We start from the raw sequence: 16,510 nt of genomic DNA on the forward strand, positions 1-16,510 counted from the left end.
AACATTGACACCAAGCAACATGTCAATGCACCATGAGCATGTAGATGTAGCATCTCCAGGGTTTACTATATTGTCAGAAAAATTCTGCCACATTGAACTACTTATGGAATTTATTGTCTGAACTTCATTCTTGATAAAGAAGTCAAGCTTAACATTTGCATGGAGCTTAATCAATTAAAATCCTAAGTCAAGCTATTATGAATATGCATTCCTAATGGAACTATGAAAATTTATAATTAGAACTTCCTAAAAAATAAGTCAAGTCACACATTTGCATAGAACATAAATAGTTAAAATCAGGTACCTGAGCTATTAGAGTTCATATAAAAACACTACGCACAAAATCAAGAATTGAAATTCTAAAGTGGTCAGATTACTATGTATTGGTAAAGCCAAGCTTGAATGGCTATAAGGGCTAAGAAAGTTACAGAAAAAAAAAAAGTTTAGCAATTTCTTGAGCACACTCAACTATCAGTGAATAAGACAAGCATATTAATTGAATGAACATCAACACGCAAGATGAGCAATCAATGATATATCTAGTTGATTTTTTCAATTTTGTTAATCTCATTAGACAAACTTCAAGGAAGAAAAATCAGGTTAAAGAAGAACTCAAATAACAAAGAAGATTATAATTGAATTATTTAACTTCAGTCAATTCATTAGAAAAATGGCTTTTTACTAAACTAATACAAGAACAAAAAGTTATAACTGAGTCACAAAGCCTACAGCAGGCACTAACAAAATAAGTATAATGATTAAGAAAGATCAAACATAGGTATAAATGTGTTTATGTACCTTGTCATTATCATCTTGTTCAAGTATAGTATTCATGATAACCACCATCGGAGGCCAGATTATTTCATGATCAGTTGTTGACTCCTTCAGACCCTTCCATTTACCAAATGCTTCACCAGCAAGTACAACACTAGTTCCCCTTCGATGAAGCTCCTCTTCTAAAAGTAAAGCAAGCTCTCGATGAAGTTTTACCCTTGTTGAACCCTTGGTCTTTGCATGGGTCATTAAAGGTTGTAGGCCTTTATACCAGTCAATAGCACCTGGAGCATTATGACATGCAGGACAATGCCATTGCCTATTTGGTTCATTGATTTCTTCAACAGTCAGTTTGTCCAGCTCCCCAAAGAAACCATTGAACCATTTGCTTTTCTTTCTAGTCTCATGGCTCTTTTGACTAGTATCAGAATCATAATCATCGCTGAGATCATCATCACTATCATCCACCAAATCATCATCGTCATGATCATCTGAGTCACGATCTTGTTGTTTAGTTATAGAATCATCATCAGAGTCATAATCTCCACCAAAGGAACCATCCTGATGTTGATTTTTAGAAACAGCTTCCTCAGTTTTCAGTTGAGAACCAGATGATCCACCTCTTGCAGCCCATTGCCAACCATGTTGCAGTGGTGGTGCTACACCAGGACCAGCAGGTGGGGCCATGTACTGTGACTCCCAGTCCTTACTAGGATGTTGCTGCTTACCAATTCCTCTGCCACCAGGACTACGATACTCACTGGCTTGAGCCCAGCTATTCCCAGAGGTTCTACCAACTCCCACATTTGTACCCCATGCTTGTCTAGGGATCCCTTCTGCATGACCCCAAGATTTAGAAGAATTTGAAGACTCCCAAGGTTTTGATGAAGCTCCACCAGTTCTATTCTTAGATTTTTTTGCATACACCTCCCACCCACCCTCCTGAGAATCTAGGCCCAAACCAGACATGTTCTTGTTCAACAGATTAATGCCCTTACCAGAATCAGGATCTTCAACACCTTTACCCCGCGATGAATTGCCCCCTATAGCTGGAGAGGCAGAAACCTTTCCTGTACCTTTCTTGGAGTTCATTGTGTTCTGTTTTTCAGTAAATGAAGTACATCACTACCCACTTTGAAAATTCTAAATATAATATGAAAGAGGTAAATCAATTTAATCTAGGGAATTTGAAATACAAATTCCCAAAGTGGTTGATATACAACCCATCAGTGCCATAAAATTTTCCAAAGTTTCTTTATATTAACAGTGTACAACAATATTTGTGCTGTGTGAAAAATCTAGAGGTAAACTTGGAAAATAATTTTTCAGGTGCCTTTATAGTGAATTTTTCACAAGTAGGGGACATGTCAGGTATAAATCAACTAGGTGTCCTTTTAAATAATTTTCCATTAGTTTAGTAAACATAGTTAAGGTTGATGCTAGTTTTAGATGCCAAACTATCGATGAATAATTTATTGCATGCTCCATTCTGTGAATTAAGAAAGCTTTAAGTCAGGTTATTCCTATTCTATGCCAGAGTACAAAACCCAAAAGATTTAACCTCCATTAGGGTGGGTTTCCTGCAGGGAAGGAAAACATAAATAAAATAAAACCCAAAAGTTTTATAAATTCATTATTTGTCAACTCCGAATCCCATTGGGAAAAATGTAGATAGACGACTTGAAAGATGAGGCCCTTAAAACTTGCGTGAGTGGCCTAGAAAAATTTAAATGATATGTTATTAGAAAACTAGAATGATATAGGTAAATAATAAATTCTAACTTATTGGATGATTCAGAAGACATGCATCCATGCACTTCGCCTAGACATAGTTTGCATCATGACTCTCAATGCACACTAAGAGATAAGGATGACTATTTCTTCCAACAAAACCATAGGCATAGGATTAGGAAAGAGAAGAGAGACATATGAAAGTTTAGGCCTGACTGCATTCCTATGCAGTTGGCTGTGATTATGATTATTTTGATCGGTGTAAATTGAACCATGTTGAACAAGCTCAATCTGTCAAACTGAAGCTCAATGGAGATGATAAAAAAAAAATACCTAAGACCAAGAAAGACTACAATCTATCAAAAGGTGGGATGACATGAAAATTTGCCATGTGCTTAGTCCATGTGATAAATCTACAACAAATTAAATTATGAAATATCTATTCGTTCCCAAGCAACCAAGTGCTTAGTCCATGTGACAAATTAAACAATAACAAGGAATTTTATATTGAAAAAATTAACATCAACAACGAATTAAACCCCTAAATTATCATTTACAAAATTTAACAAATTATCACTAACGACAAATTAGACACCTAAAAATTATCATTAACAACATTTAATAATGAAGCTACGAAATTTTCTATATCAAGAAACGTACCCAATCACGTACGAGCACGCACGACCGACGATGGAGAGGCCGGAGAGGGATGAGAATGTGGAGAGAGGCAGCCGCGCGAGCCGGCAACGGTAGCAGCGGGGGCACCGGCTCCGCAGATGAGTAAAAAGAAGGAAGAAGGGGAGTGTTGGCGACGGAGGAGAGCGGACTAGGGGGTGGAGGAGAAGCCGGCGGTGGTCGTTAGTGAAGAGGAGGAGGAAGCAGCGGAGGGGCGGCGGCGGTGGCGTCACTAGCGAGGTTTTGAGCGGAGAAGGCGAGAGTGTTAACGTTAGGGCATTGGATCAGAGAGTGAGGGGATCGGGGACCAGTGAGATCGCGGGCGTCGTCGTGTGATCACATTCTTACTTTATATTTAAAAAATAAGTAATAAGGTGGAGTATTTTTATTTTTTTTTAAAAAACTAAGATGAATCGTGGTGAAGTAAACTTAATAGGCAAGCAAAGAAGGATGTTACATTGCCCCCACTCGTCCCGGAGCAATGGTGCCACGGTAGGATATTTAGGTTGTCACATAAGTATCTGTGGTTCGATCCCTAACTACTGTATATTTGTAAAAAAATTTAGCTACGATATATTTGTAAAAAAATTTCTTCAAATGGGGAGTGCAATCAAATGATGCTAGGCGTTTGGGCTGACCACTACGTGTACTTCTCGATTTACCTCGGTAGCCATTGAGAAACTTCTGTGGGACCGAGTCGACCACTCCCACTAGATGTACAATTGATATTTGTACGTGGTATTACTATAATAGATCTTAAGATCGATATCTAATATATATGAAATGTCTCATTAGTTCACTAATTCTATGTAGAGAGTCGTTGTACTGGATAAATTTTTTCATAATTTACCTCTCTTTCAGATTGTATGAGGTAATTTTGAATGAATTCATGGGATGAGGATTATCACTTTTTTATTGAAAATTAAAATAACCTTAACTAACTTAGTGCAAATGAAATGATAAAGGTTTGATGTGAGATCTACCCTTGGGCATATGGACGGGAGATGAACTCCATAAAAGAGCATGGGAGAATGGCATATTAGAGCAAGTTTTTATATTTCGGTGCATCCAAGGGATTAAGAGGCCAACAAAAGGTAAATATTGACACAAGAAAGTTATAAGGGACTACAAGTAAAATATAATCTTTGATTTTCATCTTTCATAGTGATAGACTACCTAATGACTTGAGAAACGACTCTACTGAAGGGCGATGGTCCAAAGTCATAATCTACCGTTGAGCTCGATTTTGAGTCTTTATTACACATATAATGAGGTAAGCTGAGTGAAAGAAAGAATTTTGAATCTCAATAACTCCACATACAAAGTGTGCATCTGCCCAATATGCCACATAATAACAATAAAATTAATGCCCAAGATGACACATAATAACAACAAATTGAGACTGGGTCCAAAATGTCTCCACAATACACAAATGTCATCATAATATATATTTTGAGTTATTATTTGAGCAATATCAACAGTAGTTATTATTTGAGCAAATCTTTAAGCAAATTCAATCGGCATAAACTCCCACTAACCCAAAAATCAAAAGGCTTTACCACACCCATACGGGTTCTGTCAACAAAAACTTTAACAGTTATGCCGATTAAGCTCTGTAGGGATATGAGTTGACAAATATGAATTTTTTCTCAAATGCAATAAGATTTTACCAATGAACATGGAGATATCATGTTAATTTTATGCTTCCAAGAGGTTTTATGCTGCAAGAGGCTGTTTCCATGTTATAGCAGCAACTAGAATATAGAAACAATATACTAAGTCCAGATTTGCAGCTATCAAAAAATCTGTCCCAAACTAAGTTAGCTCGATATTCATTTCCTCCGAAGAAATTAGTTTGTTATTTCTCACACGAAAAAGGTATAACCATAGCATGACATTTTATCCCAATTTATAATAAATTTATGTTATCTTTCCAACTACAACTTTATGTTCATTTTTCTCATAAAGTAAGGGGTGCGCCAGGTCAGCACAGTAGTGCAACGCACAGTCGACGCGCGAGAACCCCAGTAGCAAGCTACTATAATGGGCGCTCCCCAATCAAAAAATTAAGTTAATATCATAGTGAGCCAGTGGCCCACGTATCACAATTTAATATCACGGTTTTTTTTTTTTTTTTAAATTAGAAAATATACTGTGCACTTTATCATTATTCTTAGTTTAAGGTGCGCACAGGCAACGCGAGAACCCAGCAGCAAGCCACTGTAATGGCCCTCTCCCACTTAAAAATTAATTTAATATAAGAGTGGGCCCCACATATCAGATATTAAACTGATAAGAACAGTTTTTTTTTTTTTTTAATTTTAATCCCACTCTTTCCGTTTCTTCCTTACGTGGTTCCCAAAAAAAAAACGCACGACGCCGGCGGTTCCCAAAACGCACGACACCGGTTTTTTTTTTTTTTTCTTAATCCGCCCACAACGCCGACCACGACGCTCGCCGACCCGCTCAGCGCCGCTGCCTCTTCGGCTGCGCTAGTCACTCCAACGCCTGCCACTGCCGCTGCCTCCTCGGCTGCGCGGCTGCATGCGTGGATGCGCGGCTGCAAATGCCGGCCACGGCTTCACCGGCGACGCCAGATCTGCCACCGGTGGCAACAGACTTCAACAACGTTTGGATCGGAAGCGACGTTCAGTGGCTTCAACAGAACTTACAGAAATTTAGGAATTTTAGGGAACTGATCAGGGAAAAAAAAAATTTAGGGGAAAAACGGATGGAAGAGGAACAGTAAATCTGATCGGGATTTTAAGGAATTCTAGGAAATTTTATTCTGTAAACAAAAATTGGTAAAGAAAAAATACAAAACAAAAGATTCGGCCAAGTATCAAAATCGAGGCTCATAAACCTGGCTCTGATACCATTTGAAAGAAAAATTATACATCTAATTCAAGATACGATGAATGATCAACAACACTATAAAAGAATTAGATGTTAAAATACCTGGAGCGGAAGATGACAAGGAGTTAATCTTGTTTTCCTGTAAGAAAAACTCAAAACAGCATTAGAGAAAAACGCAGAGAAACTTCTCCTATCGCCCAATTCCAGAATGTTCGTGTATGTCTCAATGGGGCGACAACCACATTTTAAGGTTAGGAGAAGGGGCCTCTGCTATGATTTAATGGGCCAAGCCTACCCATTATAGCTAAGCCTAATAACAATATGTTAATTATGCTTGTCCACATAAAATATCCAACATGAGATACAACCAACAAGAACTAGATATCTAGTTGATTGAAGGTATGAGCAACTGATTGGATGACATCTCTAGTTGATTGTAGTTTGTCATTGGCTACACAATGATAACATTTACCTAAACGATCACTAAAGACTAGTACAATTAACTAGAGATGGTCAAAACAAAATTGTTGGGACAACAATTATAAAAGCTCTCAGAGATCTTTTAGCAATAAGAGGTTGCCCTAAAAGTCTTGATTATTATTCTTACAATGTTTAAAGGTCTCGAAGGGCTTGGATAATGTTTATTGGTGCAATTGACGTATGTTCAAGGTTGGCCCCTCGGGCATAGTTGAGTTGGTTACGACGGAGCAGACTTGTTGAAGTGGACAAGGGTTGAATCTCCGCGAAACTGAGACAATGACCTCCCTCGTTATGGCCAACTGCAACCCTTAATTTACCTCCTCACATATGATCGTGAGGCCGACCATATGGGGTTACTGGGATGACAGATTCTACTTTTTTGCTAAAGAAGAGTTGACCATGATTTAAGATTTTAATGTTTAAATAGTAGTTGAATGATATGTTATGTTTGAAAAATATATTTGAGCAACATGTTGTCTCACTCAATTAGTATAAGGTAAAGCTCTCAACCTTGTGGTCACAGATGTAAGCTAGTCTTATATTATTAAAAAAATTATTAAAAATAATATATTGAGTAGATTAAAGTTGATAAGACATAGGACATTAAATGAAGTTCAAGTAGAGTAAGGTTGATCAAGTACTTGATTGATAAAAAGTTCAAGTGGAGTAAAGTTGATCACTATGTGGGTTAAGTAGATTAGACACTTGACATTAAAGAAGTCCAATCGATATTAACAATGAAAATTTTGATAGATTAAGAATGATTAGATGTTTGAAAGGTGTTGAAGCCCCTGATAAGTGAATTTTAAGCCACGTTGAAGTCGTAAATGAATGAACTTTATGCAAGTATAAATTTTAACGTGTTAAGTTTTTTACTTGAGGCTAAACAAATGGAAGTCTTAGGGAGTCAATGTTGGCTTAAGCTTGAAGAAATGGGAAGTTTGATAGGTCATGATTAATATGTACTAGATAGATGAGGAAGTTTCAAATACATTAAGTCTCTTATCGTAATATAGATTAAACCATGATGTAACTAGAATCAAGTAACAATTAATTAGTGAAGTGTGTTGGAAAATTAATTTATATAACTAATAAATCGAATATGGACATGAATGACTTTTCTCAAGTATATCTTAATAAACTAATTTTTTAAGTAAATGAGAATTGAATATCTAAGATTATTCAAGAATGGTCTGTTAGAATTGGACAAAAATATTAACTCATACACAAGCTAGATTTGTGAATGTTAATACACAAGCGCTAACTTGAATATGTGTAAATGTCAAATTCAACAAAACCATTTAAGGGATGATGAGAAATTGTTCTGAATTAATTTTACTATGAATGAATGAATTAATTAATTAAAAATATTAATTAATTGATTACCGATTAGTTGATTAATTAAATAATCAATTAATATCTTTAGTAGCAAAAGAAATCAGTTCACCACTTATTATACCCATTCAACTCTATAAATTTCCCTTTCTCCTTCTCTCTAGAATAACAAACAACAACCATCACCTGTAATATAAGTTCCCTTTCTCCTTTTCTCTAGAATAACAAATAACAACCATCACCTGTAACATAAGTTGTAAATTTTTTCTTCAACTTTATTCTCACTCCTCTGAGAGAGTTTTAAAGTTTCAAAAGTTCTTTAGGACTCTTTGATACTATTTAATGTCGTAGGACATTATATTTTGGAAGTGATTGTCAATAAACTGTAAGCACTTAGACGGGACAATATTATCTTAAGGAAATACGGTCTAACATTTACCCAAACTTTAGAATTCTTATCCGAAAAAATAAACGTACCCAAGGGGTATATCAATATTCGAAAGGATAACTCATAATCGACATTATTAAGTCAATAACTGACAAAATCAAGTTGGTAACGATGATATCAAAAAAGGTATGTTGAGAATATAAAAGAGACTAGATTCATATTGTCATATTAAACTCTACCAGTTTGAGCTCTTAATTTTTTGACGATCTGACTGACCAAACTAAGGTTGTCATATCAACATCAATAATTTTCAATAACAATCTTAAGATGATATTTATGATTATGATGATCATGGGTTCCTCTTCAACTATAGAGAAATCAAAGAAATTCTCTAGAATTATCTTTAAGGGATGATAGTAAAAATATCTCACTACTTGAAAAAAAAAATATTTGGGTTACTATTGAAAGATGCCCTTAGTGCATCTAAATATGAGTTTTAAGTGAAGGGAGAGTTGATCACAAGAACATAAAATTTTCCTCGCAAGAACCATACCCTTACAGGGTTGGATGACAGAACTATATAATGAACAGTGTATATGGGATGATCAAAAAGCTAAGGATGGTGAATTTTAACTATCCAAAAAAGAGGGGGGCTTCAATAGAAGCTTAGGTCCACTTGATTAAAAGTCAAACTTGAGTCTGACTCAAGATAAAATTGTGGACGTAATCAATTTCTAAAGATTTGATGTTTATTTAATAATATGTCAAAAGGGAGGTTGACTAACTTTGATAATAATTATAATGAGGAATGTATTTTTGATTTTCTGTTTTTTAAAGCATGTATCTTTTTTAAAAAATAAAATTTTATAATGCAAAGTTATACAGTTATTGTTTTTTATTTCAATTTTACATTTTACTCCTGTATCTTATAAGAATGCCCTTAGTATTCCTCAAACAGTAGCGGTAACAAGTAATTTAAAACCGATAATTCGGATTTATTTATTTATTTTTAATCAAGAATATAATCAAGCAAAATACATGGCCTCCTTCCATTTCAACCAGCCGTCACGCTGCAGCTCTGGTCGACCGTTGCCAACTCGCCCCACCGCAAACGCAGCTCGATGCTCCGCGAGTCAACCTTTAGTCGACTTACCATCATCATCGGCGAGTAGAGAAATCCATATGAACGCTGGATCTGCTTTCCACGTAGCGGAAACACTGTACCTTATCTCACTCTTCAGGTGCTCCGCACCAGAAGACCTAAACCCTAGAGAAGACGCTTCTAAAAGGTTCTAGAACCCATGGAGGTTTATTTACTCTCACTCTGCCCCCGCCCGCTTCCATTCCTGGAAACTCCGATAGCCTCTGCTCCACGGAATTCCTTGAAACCGGGGCAGAACCCTACTCCGATCCCTCCTCGAGCCGACCATGTATCGCGCCGTCGCCTCCCTCGCCTCCAAAGCTAGGTAAGATTCATCTACGACAAAGAACTGACTAATATTCAACTTTCTCTGCTTACGTTTGTTGTCTCGTTCTTGGTTGGCCTTTTGGTTTTGTAGGGTTGCCCGAGGCGGCGGAAGCAGCAGCAGCAGGCAGGTAGGAAAGTTTGGGCGGTTTTTATTTGGAATGTTGATTTTGAGTTGCGATCATGAGGATCTAGTGTTTGCAATGCAGTGTAATGGATTTATTCTCGTGTTTGTAGATTGGAAGTAGACTTGGTTGGAGCAGAAACTACGCCGCTAAGGATATAAGGTTCGGAGTTGAGGCTCGTGCTTTGATGCTCAAGGGTGTGGAAGATCTGGCGGATGCTGTGAAGGTGACTATGGGCCCAAAGGTATAGAATTATTTTTTTAACTCGGTTTAAGGTAACAGCGATCACGGAAGGGATTGAGCATCCTGTCTTTTTTTTTTTTGTGGCTTGACTGGACTAATTTTTGGCGTGTTCCTCTGCTTGCTGCTTGAAGGGTCGTAATGTTGTTATCGAGCAAAGCTATGGCGCACCCAAAGTGACAAAAGACGGTGTAACTGTCGCAAAGAGCATTGAGTTTAATGATAAGATAAAGAATATGGGTGCCAGCCTTGTGAAACAGGTCGCCAATGCAACCAATGACGTTGCTGGTGATGGTAAGTCTTTCTCTCTTCGATGAAGGTCTTTTGTTGACAAGATTTGCACTTTGCTGATTATACAGAATACTCACCGATAATGATATAACAGTTGGGTGACAGGTAATTTTCTTGTCATGGTTCCTGGAGTGTAACTAATACACTCTAATTTGTTTTTTGTCACATGGTTTCCATGTAAATGCTCGCCAGAAATAAGTATTTTATCATGTCTTTTCCTTCTCTGGTAAGATAGATTTTGTCATGTCCTGTAGAAGTGGCATTCTAAGGATTGTAGCATTGCTAGATGTTGATATTTGACACTTTATGGCATGAATTGACTAGTTAAATATCACATCTTCATTCAGAAAATAGCTCAAATGATTTCCATGGCGTGCTGTTGCTACTCATGACACTTTTGTGTCTGGATCATCTCTTTGAGCTAATATCATTTTCTGAACGTATGCAGGAACAACTTGTGCTACCATCCTTACGCGTGCAATATTTGCTGAAGGATGTAAGTCAGTGGCTGCTGGAATGAATGCAATGGATTTGAGACGTGGCATCACAATGGCTGTTGATGCTGTTGTAACTTACTTGAAAAGCAGAGCTAGAAGGATTAGCACTTCTGAGGAGATAGCTCAGGTAATTGTTTCTGCATCATCTAGAATATCATAAAATTGACTACAGTGCTCTTGTAATTGGAAATTATAGATTCATGTTGTTCCTTTTTTTGTGTGTAACAATGTGAACATTTGAAGTTGGTTCTGTTTCACAGGTTGGTACAATATCAGCCAATGGAGAAAGGGAGATTGGTGAACTAATTGCAAAAGCAATGGAGAAAGTCGGCAAGGAGGGAGTAATCACAGTTTCAGTAAGTCACATGTTCTTGGTGTTGATATTTTTATGCTGTATATTTTCTCTGCTTATTATTCTGCATTGCTTCTTATTCACTTTCAACATCTATTTTTTTCCTTCACTTGAAGTAAGGGCTCTTAGGTACATATTTATATTCAAGAAGTGCTCATAAGACAATTTGACTGCCATACTTTAGAAATATCATGTTCTTTATTATAATATGCTCTTAAATACCTAATGCAGATAATTGTTTGTATCTGCCTGCCATTGACATCATCCTTCACTTATGCACTTCAAATTGTATGCTCTTAAGTATGTTGATGAAAAGTTCAATTGTATAATATTATGTTAATATTAAAATATTTTCATTTGAGGGGGACAGGGAGAGTAATGCATATGATACAATGCTATAATGTAGCAACAAATCATATGTGCCAACTATTTGGGGTTGGTTACATGAGTATCTCATGCAATTCAGCTCTAGATTACTAGTATTATGATTTGAGTTTATAATTGTCATTTGTTAGCATTGATATGAGTTATACTTTGTAGATTGATCTGGTTGTTTACAATATTTAAATGGATTTATATGTACATAAGATGCTAACTAAGTCATTAAGCTTAATATTGAATGTTTGTGTTTTTTTTGCCAAGCATCTCTAGTAATTTTTCCTTTTCACCTCAGTTTTACCAAACACATTCTTAGCTGTCTCACAATGGATTTTTTTCTCAATTTGTTCACTGTTGCAAAAAGCTGTATTGGATGGATCCTTGTTAGACAGACTAGACTCTTGATTTTAACTGAATAAAGATGTAGATAGGGCTCTAGACATGTTGCATCTAGTAAAATAATTTCCTGTATCTCCTGTTGCAACTAATTTAAATGTCTCTATAATACATTATGTTAGTGCCGATGCCTTTCTAGTCATCGACTAATCTCGTGGCCTACAATTTTTGAAGTCATTGTGTCAGTAAGGCCATGTGACTTGGCAGACAAACTTGCTTAGATTGCTTGAGCGATACAAGAGGAAAGAGGAAAGCAACTATGGTCGGTGAGACAACTATGATTGTCCGATGCCTCTGGCAGTGGCAGCCAGGCAACACGTAGTTGAATAGGCTGCCTGCTGAGCAGCATCATGAGATTGAGGAAGATGGAAGGGAGAGCTTGAGGTGGGCAGTGGCACTTGCATGGGGGAGGAAGTCAATGTGATTACGAGAAGAATGGGTGGGGGTAACTTGCAGATGAGGAAGAAGGGCGCTTTGATGTTGCACCTAATGGGAGAGATGGGTGGTGCTCATGCTCATGTGATCCAATAGAAGCATACGGAGAGAGGTGATTTTAACAATTCAACCAACCTGAACTTTATTCTGACCTAATCAGCTGAATCCATTCGATTCAGTTCACCTTCGTCCAAACTGGTAAGTCCTTTTTAAATCTGATTTGAGTTTGTTCCAAGCCCAAACTGAAATTAAATTGACCTCCACCTGATCATAGATTCAATTAGCTAATCTAACCCCTAACTGATGACCCCCTCCCCCAACTTTGAATCAGAATCACTAAATCAAACTTCTAAACTATTTGGTTCAGCAATAAACACTACTTTATTCCCAATAAATCCTAATTAAACCTTCATAACATCTATGTAGAATCTAATTAAGCTTCAGATTATAACAAGTCATGTTTGATTACTAATTCTGCACTTGCTGATCATTTGGAGGTGCGTTGTTTAATGCAGAGCATGAATATAAGGCTGTAGGATATTAATATGAAATGGTAGAAATGCCTTGCAGTGTACAGGCAAGAACTTGGGAAGCAGGATACATGTGATATTGCTATGATGAAGAAAGTGTTTTGATACAATCATGTAATATGCAACAATTTCATATTGTCTCTAGTGTTAGAATAATAAGTGTGTTTATAAAACGATTAAAAAACCACTAACCTAACAGCTTAGAAGTGTAAGTGTATCGAGAACTTAATAAAATAGTGTACTGTTGAATGATCTATAATCTGTGTAATTGTTCCTTTATATACATGTACTGAAAAGTAAAAGTTGAAAAAAATAAATCACTTAGGAGGAAGTATGCAATGGATAATAATTGTTAGGAAACTGGATAGTTTGTCAATTGTCATTGTTTCCTTCATATCAAAAGAACATTTCGCAAGTTCAGTTCAACAATGTTCTTGAAAATAATACATCTTTCATTTTCTGCTAATTAATCAATTCATTTATGTCTTAGAAATAAAATAGTTTCCATTTATTATCTAAGAGTGGTACATGAAGTTATATATCCCGTTGTTTGTGGCTTTGGATCTTGATTGATAATTGGGTTATATATATGCTTATTAGCCTGCCATTTCTGCATGAAATATGACTAAGTTGATGAGGAAAAACATCCTTATTCTTCTTAATTAAATGCTGACATTTTTTATGCATTAGAAAAAAATTAGTTATTTTGGAGTGTGCTAGTAACTGTTGGTTTCTTAGATCTTATACACGTTTACTGTCATTTCTTGGTTTTCTTTTTCTCTGTTTACCCAGTTTGTGTTCAGTTTAATGTTCTTTAAATCTGCTGACATCTGTACTACGAAAATCATCTGAAATCTTATGGTGCTTTGTTAGGATGGAAAAACTCTGTTAAATGAACTGGAAGTTGTTGAAGGGATGAAACTTGAACGAGGCTACATATCACCTTATTTCATTACTGACCAAAAAACCCAAAAATGTGTAAGTAGCCTATCCTGATCATATCTACATAACATTTCTTTTATTGTTTAGTGAATCTCATTTTGGAATTTTCAGGAACTCGATGATCCTCTAATTTTGATACATGAGAAGAAAATCTCAAGTATTAATGCAATTGTCAAGGTGTTAGAGCTGGCATTAAAGGTAAAGTATCCTGATTCAACATGTCTTTACAGGATATGATATCTACTCACATTTTTCTGTAATGTGCTCAGAGACAGAGACCTTTGCTAATTGTTGCTGAAGATGTAGAAAGCGATGCATTAGCAACTTTGATTCTAAATAAGCTACGTGCTGGAATTAAGGTCAAAGTTTCATTTTTAACCACCTTTTAGTCATTTATGATTGTAAATTTCTGGTCACCTAGTGTTGGTTATTTTCTGATGCTGATGCAGTTGTGATCATTCAGGTTTGTGCTATCAAGGCACCTGGTTTTGGGGAGAACAGGAAATCGAATCTGCAAGATCTTGCTACACTCACTGGGGGATCTGTTAGTATCCGCCTTTGTTAATGATTTGTTGTTTGGTAATGTTCTAACAAGTTTTCTTGTATGCTGTAGCTCATAACAGAAGAACTAGGCCTGAACCTTGAGAAAGTGGAACTTGACATGCTTGGTACATGCAAAAAGGTGAATCAATGCTTTTGTTTTTGTAGTATTTTTTTGTCACTAGTTCAATTAGTCCTGTTCCTAGAACAAGAAGAAATGGAATTGATCGCATTAAGAGTGTACAGTTCTCTGAGATTTATCTATTTCCCACATCTATGGTTGTTTTACCTGTTTCCTTTGTATTAAATCTTCATACATATGTTGCCTTAAACTATTTCCCTCCTTAAATCCATCTTTTTTAAAGCTGATTATACTGGAAATGTATTGCCTTGAGCTGATATAAAAACGTTGATATTATAGGTAACAATCTCGAAAGATGACACTGTGATTCTTGACGGATCTGGGGACAAGAAGGCTATTGAAGAGAGATGTGAGCAGGTTGTTCCTTTAACCATTGAACCATGATATGCCAGATTAAAGCTTGCATTTGTTAAGTTCTATCTTTTTCTTTGTGGCAGATACGATCTGCTATTGAATTGAGCACATCAGATTATGACACAGAGAAATTGCAAGAGAGGTTGGCAAAACTTTCTGGTGGAGTTGCTGTCCTCAAGGTATGGATCATGTTCATGATGCTCAGATTAGAGCTAAACTCTCCTTGCTATTCTTCTTAGCAAGCGGATAAACTATTCAAAACAGTTCAGTTTTATTGTCTGTTTACACGGTTTCATTGTTCTCAGTGTTTTGTGAACTACAGTTGTTTTATGCTTTTAATTTAGCATTCATAAACCCAATCAGTGTCCACGCCATCTAGCAGCAAGTTTTTAGTATATTTTTGTAATTATTGTCACTTATCTTCAACAGAAGTACAACCAACAATAGTTGCCATTTTTCTGTTGAGCTATTTTATGAGCTTACATTTCACGTTTATATTTTCTTTGCAGATTGGAGGAGCTAGCGAAGCAGAAGTTAGTGAGAAAAAGGACAGGGTCACAGATGCCTTAAATGCAACGAAAGCTGCTGTTGAAGAGGGCATTGTACCAGGTAATCCATGTCTTGCAGCCATTCCCAGGGAACATTCGACATCTTTTCCTCAATCTTTTGCAACTAACAATCTGTTTCTTTTAGGTGGTGGCGTTGCCCTTCTTTATGCATCCAAGGAGCTGGATAAGTTGGAGACTGCTAACTTTGATCAAAAGATTGGTGTACAGATAATTCAGAATGCCTTGAAGGTTCTCGACCTTCATCTAATGCTAAAGGTGGCAGTTTAGCTGATATCTGATAGTCAACTCACCTGTTCAAATCATTTTGTACTTGTCCAGGCACCAGTTCATACAATTGCTTCCAATGCTGGAGCAGAGGGGGCAGTTATCGTCGGCAAGCTCTTGGAACAAAATGACCTTGACCTTGGTTATGATGCAGCCAAAGGTCAGTTTATTCTCTCACTGGAGTTTCTAACTCAAATTATGCACTGCTACTTAAACATCAAGCTTTCTTCTATATCTAGGTGAGTATGTTGACATGGTGAAATCCGGTATTATCGATCCATTGAAGGTCATTAGAACTGCATTAGTAGACGCAGCAAGGTATATATCCCACCATTCACTGGATCTGTTTGCCACACTTAGTTTTACCCCCCTTCACAAGTAGCAGCAACTTTTGATGAATTAATGCAAGCATTGCTATTGATTGCAGTGTCTCCTCTTTGATGACCACCACTGAGGCTGTGGTGGTGGAACTACCCAAGGACGAGAAGGATGCCCCTGCAATGGGCGGTGGCATGGGTGGAATGGACTTCTAATTTCATTTCTTTGAGAACGCTTGGGATCGAATTCTGATTCGCCGCCAGTTTAGGATTTGCCTTCGAGTTTGGCAGCAGGGAAAATTTTGTTCCTGCTTCTACCTGCTGTGATTGTTGCGGAACCTTGTATGCAAATTTCTGTTTAAGACATTTAAAGATGCTGATTTCTGAATTTAAGATTCATGTATGATCAGTATGAAATTAAATTCTCGTAATAA

The 16,510-nt window shown here is 36.7% G+C and overlaps 2 protein-coding genes, 1 non-coding gene and 1 pseudogene across 3 annotated transcripts in view; 1 reads left to right on the top strand and 3 right to left on the bottom strand.

Annotated features, from left to right (window-relative positions):
- The window catches only part of LOC141824262 (protein SUPPRESSOR OF GENE SILENCING 3 homolog), a 28,099-nt gene extending 24,640 nt beyond the window's left edge, over positions 1-3,459 (bottom strand). Inside the window, exons 1-2 of the mRNA XM_074711518.1 lie at positions 3,166-3,459; positions 799-1,872 (exon numbers count right to left, since the gene is read on the bottom strand). Coding sequence (XP_074567619.1) covers positions 799-1,866 — 1,068 coding nt within the window. The 5' untranslated portion in view covers positions 1,867-1,872; positions 3,166-3,459. The remainder of the gene's footprint in view (positions 1-798; positions 1,873-3,165) is intronic.
- A 1,690-nt stretch (positions 3,460-5,149) lies between these two features.
- On the bottom strand, positions 5,150-5,331 carry LOC141825826 (U2 spliceosomal RNA; annotated as a pseudogene).
- Positions 5,332-5,358: 27 nt separating this feature from the next.
- On the bottom strand, positions 5,359-5,550 carry LOC141825773 (U2 spliceosomal RNA). The gene has a single exon (XR_012601529.1). It is a non-coding gene; the product is annotated as a U2 spliceosomal RNA (small nuclear RNA).
- A 4,022-nt stretch (positions 5,551-9,572) lies between these two features.
- On the top strand, positions 9,573-16,510 carry LOC141823328 (chaperonin CPN60-2, mitochondrial-like). Its single transcript, XM_074710602.1, has 18 exons — positions 9,573-9,705; positions 9,799-9,835; positions 9,942-10,073; positions 10,204-10,363; positions 10,809-10,984; positions 11,118-11,213; positions 13,822-13,926; positions 14,002-14,088; positions 14,160-14,249; positions 14,354-14,434; positions 14,504-14,572; positions 14,852-14,929; positions 15,010-15,105; positions 15,436-15,535; positions 15,620-15,723; positions 15,814-15,919; positions 15,999-16,077; positions 16,187-16,510. Exons 1-18 carry the CDS (start codon positions 9,668-9,670, stop codon positions 16,290-16,292), a joined length of 1,740 nt encoding a protein of 579 aa, XP_074566703.1. The 5' UTR covers positions 9,573-9,667; the 3' UTR covers positions 16,293-16,510.

This window comes from Curcuma longa, chromosome 3, assembly GCF_044706935.1.
Source record: "Curcuma longa cultivar G26 ecotype Majalengka, Jawa Barat chromosome 3, ITB_CL_G26_1.1, whole genome shotgun sequence".
NCBI lineage: Eukaryota > Viridiplantae > Streptophyta > Magnoliopsida > Zingiberales > Zingiberaceae > Curcuma > Curcuma longa.

What these genes read in the sequence shown, in the direction of transcription:
- LOC141823328 (XM_074710602.1), top strand. Translation starts at nt 9,668, where the DNA reads ATGTATCGCGCCGTCGCCTCCCTCGCCTCCAAAGCTAG. An exon ending in TCCCTCGCCTCCAAAGCTAG is followed by an intron (nt 9,706 to 9,798) that starts GTAAGATTCATC and finishes TTGGTTTTGTAG; the next exon opens with GGTTGCCCGAGGCGGCGGAA. An exon ending in TAATTCAGAATGCCTTGAAG is followed by an intron (nt 15,724 to 15,813) that starts GTTCTCGACCTT and finishes GTACTTGTCCAG; the next exon opens with GCACCAGTTCATACAATTGC.